At 37.2% G+C, this 7,627-nt stretch overlaps 1 protein-coding gene across 1 annotated transcript; it reads right to left on the minus strand.

Moving 5' to 3' along the window:
* Positions 1-3,121: 3,121 nt before the first annotated feature.
* Positions 3,122-7,627, minus strand: LOC106062451 (uncharacterized). Its single transcript, XM_013220720.2, has 2 exons — positions 7,462-7,627; positions 3,122-4,806 (listed from the first exon to the last, which is right to left on the minus strand). Exons 1-2 carry the CDS (start codon positions 7,505-7,507, stop codon positions 3,854-3,856), a joined length of 999 nt encoding a protein of 332 aa, XP_013076174.2. The 5' UTR covers positions 7,508-7,627; the 3' UTR covers positions 3,122-3,853.

Raw genomic sequence — 7,627 nt, forward strand, 5'->3', positions numbered from 1 at the left:
TATGGGTTAGTGGATGGGCGGGTTATATAGGTTAGTGGATTGGCGGGTTATATGGGTTAGTGGATGGGCGGGTTACATGGGTTAGTGGATGGGCATAAAACCATTGGACGTATTTTCCTCCAATATTTTTAAAATTATATTTAAGGTATATCAAGATGTTTATTTTACAGGATTCGGACGTTTCTTCAGAAATGATTATTACGTCCTACCTCAAACGCCAGAGTTCGGACTGGAGACCATTGTGACAGACCAAACAAACAGACAGACAACCCAGAAACGTTTGAGGAGTTTAAAGCTAGTACCAAGCTTAATTAGCGCTCAGCAAATACTCTATGACATTGTAACCAGAGTCACTGATTGATAGATATAGATGTAGATCTTGAATGGTATGGTGTTAATTGTCATAGACTCGTTTAGAGTTAGATCCTCCCGCGCCGTTTGGAGCAGTGTGCGGCAAGTTGTCTCCAGAAAGACCTGTCACTGGCAATGTCTGAAGCCTCTTCCCACCTAATGCCCACTGCTCTGAGGTCCTCCTTGCTACAGACCTATTTAAAATTCGTTGCCTTCAAGCTCGTTGCATTTTTATTAGAAGATGGGAAGAAAAGAACGTAAAACCTCACTTATCTTATCTTATAAACTACAGACGTTCCTTCTTAATAGATGGATAATATAATAAATGAATAACTGTCATGGAATCCCCATATTGATGAAACTATTAAAAAAATCAAACAAAGCATTAGGGTTTATTTAAAGAAATTTCTATAAATCAAATAAGAACATAAAACTAAAATGTTATTTAACTTTGGTTAGGACAATAATAGAGTATGCATCCTTTGCTTGGGACCCCTCAACTAAAAAAAACATTAAGAAACGCTAGAACAGACACAAAATAGAGCTGTGAGAATCACTCAATTTAGAAAGCCTTTAGGATAGAAGACTCAAAAGTAAAGTAGCATACATTAAACACTAAACCATAATATTAGCGTTTGACTAAAGTAACACCTTTAGTAAAATCACTAAATTTAGAAAGCCTTCAGAGTAGAAGACTTAAAAGTAAAGTAGCAATTATACATAAAACACTGAACCATAATCTTCGAATACAAAAACAAAATCTAATAAAATACTCAGAAAAACTTAAAGATAAAGGCACATTCCTCGTTCCATATGCTAGGACAAAATTGTACAAATGCTCCTTCTTCCCTAGTGCTATTAGAGCATGTGTTAGGTTGCCTGAGCTGGCCAGGAAAACCAATACCTTGGCAGAAATTAAGTCATGCCTAACTATATGCATGACACGTAGGACGTAATCAACTTATATTTTTTGAAGAAACGTCTGTATTTTATAAGATAAAACAGAAGAAAATTACGTCTTACTATGCGTATCACTGTGATCTAGAAGTGCACTTGAGCTAGAGATTTAAACTCTACTAGATTAAGTCATTTGTTTTCTTCTTAGATTCAGGCAACGCGTTCTAATGGCGTTAGAGAAGAAGGAGCACTTGTAAGAATTTGTCCTAGCAAATGGAATAAGTTCAATAAGAAATGACCAAAGAAAATGCCGAATGCAATCCAAAATAAAAAAAAAAAAATCATTCTAGATTTATGCTCACAACCCAGTAGATATCTTATCTTATATAATACAGACGTTAATAAATCTATTACTATCTTAAAGTTCTAATTTCCAAAGTTTAAAAACAAATAAATCTTTGTTTACCTTAGTTACCCATGATGAAAGAGAAGTGCGGTACAAGGAAGTACAAAAAAATATGAACTTCAATTTCAACAGCATTCGACAATGGTTCGCATTGGTGCGTTTAGTTTTGCTTCTGCTCAATGGATCACAAAGTGTGCATCAGAAAGCTGGAGCTACTTTCTGATCGTAATTTAATTCTCTCTAGTCTCACGTCTAAATTGAACTGTTTCATCATCCTCACATGTTAATAGTATTTCTTTTTGAGAAAGCGCATCCACAGACATAGGCCTATATTATATCTAGACTGGACACATAAATCTCTAACACTGCACAAATTAGTTCGTTTGATATCGACTAAGGGAAATAACTTGTACATTATAGGTAGATATAGTTGTAAGGACGGAGTTCTTCCCTTTAAGATAAACTTAAAAAAAAAAAAGGATTTTAATATTTTTGCTTGTTTCGACTTATATTGAAATATGGTAGGCTTGTGTGTGTGGTTTTTTGATGCTCTTTTTATAGGACTGTCTAAGCGGCGCAACAGTTTAGATGGCTCGTTGATTAGGCATCAAGTTAATGCATATGCTAGCATATTTTGTATTGTAGAAAGACCAGCTTAGGCGCCAACTTGCGCCAACTGACATAGAAGAGAGCATTTGGCTCCAGGCGGCTACGGAACAAGACGACTTGAGATCAATAACAAAAGTCCCGGGATAAACATCGTCACGCTGAGTCGACGGGAGTTCGATACATGACTTGAGCTGAACAAATTTATTTTAATGTATATTTTTACATTTTATTTTATTTTAAGTTGTTTAATGAAGTTATTATTTTTCTTGTTATTACAAAGCTCACTTTGTCTGTATCTGTTTGGCTGTTGTGTAGGCCTACTTTTTTTGTACAAGTTATTTCTCCCACACCCAATCTTACATCAAGTTGAAATTTTGCGCACAATTATTTCTTGTACGTAACACAAAAACGAAAACAATAAAAAAGTAACCAATTAGTTAATTAACTATTGGTAATTAATTATTCTCTTTGGCGTCGAACAAAGACAAGAAATTATACTCGACAGTTATGACGGTATAAGCCGAATTAGTCCCCATTATACTTTGTGTAGAAAATTAGTTGTCGCTTAAAAAAGTTTGAAACTAACAAAAGATAGCTATGAAGTCTTCTATTTTCATAAGCACTTCGCTGGCACAGTGGTTAGTGTATCGGCTTGAGGCTTATTTAATCTCTCGAGTTTGAATTCAAGTCAGACAACGTTTTTTTAAAATATAAAATAGATTTAAAAGGCTATCACGGTAACTTTCACACAGATACCCCCATCATTTTTCCCTTCCCTCCTTATTCCTTTTCCCCAACTGGTTCAGTCAAGTGATAAAGCATGAAATTGCGTGAAACAAAAAAAAAACAACAAAAAACAATTGTTAAAAATATTTCTAATCGCACATATTTCTTGTTGTTAGTCTAGATATATTATAAATTTAATTACATGACTGATCCAAACCAATTCATACAACTACACATAGTATAACCTTTTTTAAAGTACGTTTTTTTTTTAAATTTATCTTGTTTACAAAGCTTATATCAGCTCACATAGTCTGTCTGGTAAATGATTTCAACAAGTTATTTCTCCCACACCCATTCGTGGATCAAGTTGAGAACTTTGCATAATTATTCATTGGCGAAGACAATGCATGATTAAATAACAAATTACTCATCTAATTATGGGGAATTAATTATTTTATTTGATACCAACAAGGGAAATAAATAATTCAGTTTCATAGATATCGCTAAATATGTGTGTTTTTGTCCCCTTGATTATTTGTACACGTTATTGCTCCCACGCCCATTTTCGTATTAAGTTGAAACTTTAAACAATTAGTTTTTGTGCCTAACGAAACGTGAATCAATTTTAAAATTAACCAGCTAGTCAATGACTTATTGGTAATTAAGTATCCTGTTTGATGTAAAAAAAAAGAAAGAAAGAAAGTAGCTTGTACATTATTGGGATATAATAGTTGTAAATGTGGAGTTCTTTCCCTTATATGATCCCCTTTTTAAAGTTTTTTTTTTTGTTTTTGCTTGCTTAAAGCTTAAAAGTAATCTAGTCTGAATATCTGATATATCGTAATAAGTTACAATCGCAGTTAATCATTCTTTGGATTCCACTTCACACACGAAACCAATACCAGCATGCACACCTCCACACGAAAAATCATCCACATAATAATCATTGGTGTGGAAAACAAAAGTTGCACAATTTTCATGGACGCCACCGTTAGGTTCCCCTGGTCCCCACTTAATGAACTGTGCTGCAGTCTGGCTGTGCCGGTTGATCCAAAGTCCTTCGTGTTTCTCATCTGTAGCTCCAAAGAAAGTTATTGAAAAGAGACTCAAGGCCAGCAGCTTGTCTCTAATAAACAGAAATTCTTGTTCGCTATCTATCTCAGCCAGGTAGCCACCGAAAATCCCACACAATACTTCAGCTAAGTAAGCTGTGATATGGAGCTGGTTCCGTATCAGTAAGTATTTTCTCTCTTGAAACACAGGAGATACTACAAAAAGTGCGTTCATGATATCATTTTGTTCATTAGATTTAAGCTTTCTCAAGTTGTCAAGAGCATCAACGCGTTTTTCTGTGGAATTCATTCTTGCCTGCAGATTTTCTACAACCTTAATTATTTTATGCATTTCTTCGAGGAGGTGTTGATTGTCAGGCTGCGCGTCTGCAACAGCAGCGGTGCTGGACAGTGAGACAGCTTTTCTCGTCACGTTTAGCCCGCTCACCTCGCACTTGTACACGCCAGAGTGATTCGATCTCGGAAATTCCCAAACGACTCGTAGGAAAGACTCATCGTCATTCAAACGCCCGGTGTAGATCGCTTTAGAGTCTTCAGACTTGTCTGCATGAACCTCTTCATCGGAAGAGTTTACTGAAGCGAGATATCTAAATCCTGATTCAGTCTTATCTTGTGAGTGGTAGAGAGATAGAGACATCAACAATGTGATCGTTGGATGGCGTTGAGTTGAGAAAAGGCATTCAACTTGAAGATTTCTTGTTAGGCCAACATTGACAGTCTGTGGTGTCACATTGGTAAGGACAGCTGAAAAAGAAAGAACAAGAAAAAGTACAAACTTAAGTGTCTAGCACAGTGATGCCCAAACCTAGTTCGACATGCGGGTCATTTTAATTTCCGACATTCGTGTCGCGGGCCACAAGAACGAAAAGGTACTAAATACGAAATGAAATTAACCTGAAACTATTTGATTAGAAACTTGTAGATCCAGTGCTCCATTAATTAATGGGATATTTGAATTTCTATTTTCACTTGTCACTAAATGGTTGCATTTCTCTACTTAAAATATGAGCTAGATTGTAGCTAGCTTTACAACCGATTCATTTTCTTGTCTCTTTTTGGAAAATATTCCCATCAATCCACCAATCTTTAGGAGTAGTTTAACAATCCGTTTTGCGCAGTCCAAACCAAGAACCCGGAATATTTGTATTAGAATGCCGCTTACGAATTGTTCTTTAAAAAAAAAAACAGCGTCACTTTCTTTACAAATTAAATATGTTGGCTTATTATCATGTTACACAAAAAAAGTAAAGATCCGTTCACTTTTCCTGGTGGATTCCACATTCAGAGTCCTATTCTATAAACGTACTAATGTTAAAAGTCATTGTACCAATCCATTAGTGAAAAATTGAGGGTCATTATATAGGTAAAAATACACTTTTCAACCCTTTTTTTTTGGAGGGGGGGATTTTCTACACTTTATGCCAACATTTCGGCGGGCTATATCTAGCCCGCGGGCCATATTTTGGGCATCACTGGTCTAGCAAGTAAAGAGATAGGACGTAAAGGCTGAGTAGTGAAGTGTTAGGCATGGCTTCCGAACCTAGGTGTCCCGAGTTCAAACCCTGAGATTCTGACCATCGGAATTTGTAGTAACCCCCAGAGTCCGTCCAACTTTAATGGTTACCTGACTTACGTTGAGGAAAAAGTGGTTTGTCGTTGTGCTGGCCACGTGGTGCCCTCGTTAACCTTTTCCATAAAAACAGCTTTACATCATCTGCCCCATAGATCTTGACATTCTGCTAAGACCAGAAAAAGTGGAGGGATTTGGTTACGCGAAACTGTTACAGCGCCCTCTAGGACGAAAGTCAAAGGACAGATGAGATGACTCTCCATTTTCTAGCCATCAAAGATTCGATATATTCATGCAGGTCAAAGGTAATATATTTATTAAGATCGCATCGGTATTCAGTGATAACTCCGAATCTAAAATGAATATAAAAGGCCTCAATTACACTCCAAATTAGATATAGTGAAGATTGTGATATCCTAAGATTATTGACATTAATCTACTCTTTGTTTTAAAATGCATAATTTAATAATGACAATGTCTTCAATTCTGAAGATAAAAGTTGAGTGCAGTGTTTCACATGACTACGAAGACCCAGTTGCGACCTACATATTTTCCTCATCTCGTGCAGACAAAGCCGTTGTCCGCCGGTGGTCTATTTAAGTTTTCTTTTCGTCTTCTGCGCCTGTCTTCAATAACGGCTTTCATTTATTGTGTGTCCCGCAGCATTTGTCTCTTTCAGAGGTCATCTGCTGACAGCTATTTTCCCTTTAAGCCAGTGAGGGCGAAATGGAGCCTTTACGTTTACGGGGGGGGGGGGGGGCACCCCGTTACCCCGTCCTCGTTTAAGTTCGCTATAGAAGATTTCATTTGGCATGTGGTCTTCTCCAATGCGTGACACGTGTCCGACCCAGCGCAGCTGTGGAATGCTAATTAGTGCTTCTATACTGTTCACAGCCGCCTCCAGCTGTACATAAAGTAAAAGTAAAGTTTCCCTTTCAGACCTTGTGGTGTATAGGGCATTGTCTTCTGTCATGGTCATCTGTTTCTGTAAACTACGGTTAACGAGGGTATCATGTGGCCAGCACAACGACCAACTGCCTTTACTTTTCCCAAACTAACGTCAGGTTCCCATTAGAGCTGAGTGGACTCAGAGGCGCCAGAGCATCCCGAAATTAAAAATCCCAGTCTTCACAAGGACTCGAACCCCGGACCCCGGTTCTGAAGTCAAGCGCTTTACCACTCAGCCACCGCGCCTCCCCCAGCTGTACACAGTTATTTGTAATGCAGTCTTGTCAACGTATGCATATTAAGGTGCTGTGGCATATTTTATAGAAGCGTTCGAAGAACCTTAAATGCTTTCAATAGAGAACCCAGGTCTCGTAGCCATACAAAAAAGTGGTGAGAAACACTGCTTTATAAACTTCGATTTTTTGTTGCTAGGTGAAGAGACCTATTCCTACCTAATGAAAATAGTTTATTAATACTCTCGTATTCTGTATAGCGAATACACACAAAAGCTTATACTGTCTATGGATTGGCCTCTGAAACAGGGAGCTGGAGAGTTCTCAAGAAGGTCTCGGGGCACTCATTTTTAAACCCTATGAAAGCCCATGCCGAAAACAGGCGCAGACCACGAAAAGAGAACTTTAATAGACCCTCTGCAGACAACAGTTTCATCTCCATCTGTGACAAAATACTGCACGCATCCTTAATGTTCGGGGTCGAAGAGAATGCGTTACTGAAAAACTCCAATAAATTAAAATAAATCGTTTCAAAAAGTGAAACTATGTTAATACAGAAAACAAAATCTTAACATGAATAAATTTAGTTATCTGCGCATTAAAGTATATCTTGAAAGCTACGTGCGAGTAAGGTTTGCATTAGATTACCTGCTCCTAGTGTAGGCAAAACTAAGAGAAGTAGAAAAGGAAGCATATTCTTCTCTTATCATTTAAAACAACAGTAACTCAAAATAAAAGGTCACCAATATTGAAGATCCAATAAGATATCACCAACTCCTTATATAGATACAAAATCGAGTGTGGAAGGTCAACT

Source organism: Biomphalaria glabrata, chromosome 14, assembly GCF_947242115.1.
Source record: "Biomphalaria glabrata chromosome 14, xgBioGlab47.1, whole genome shotgun sequence".
NCBI lineage: Eukaryota > Metazoa > Mollusca > Gastropoda > Planorbidae > Biomphalaria > Biomphalaria glabrata.

Coding starts and splice junctions, on each gene's coding strand:
- LOC106062451 (XM_013220720.2), bottom strand. CDS start 7,507: ATGCTTCCTTTTCTACTTCTCTTAGTTTTGCCTACACTAGGAGCAG. Junction 4,807..7,461: donor TTTGCCTACACTAGGAGCAG/GTAATCTAATGC, acceptor TTTCTTTTTCAG/CTGTCCTTACCAATGTGACA.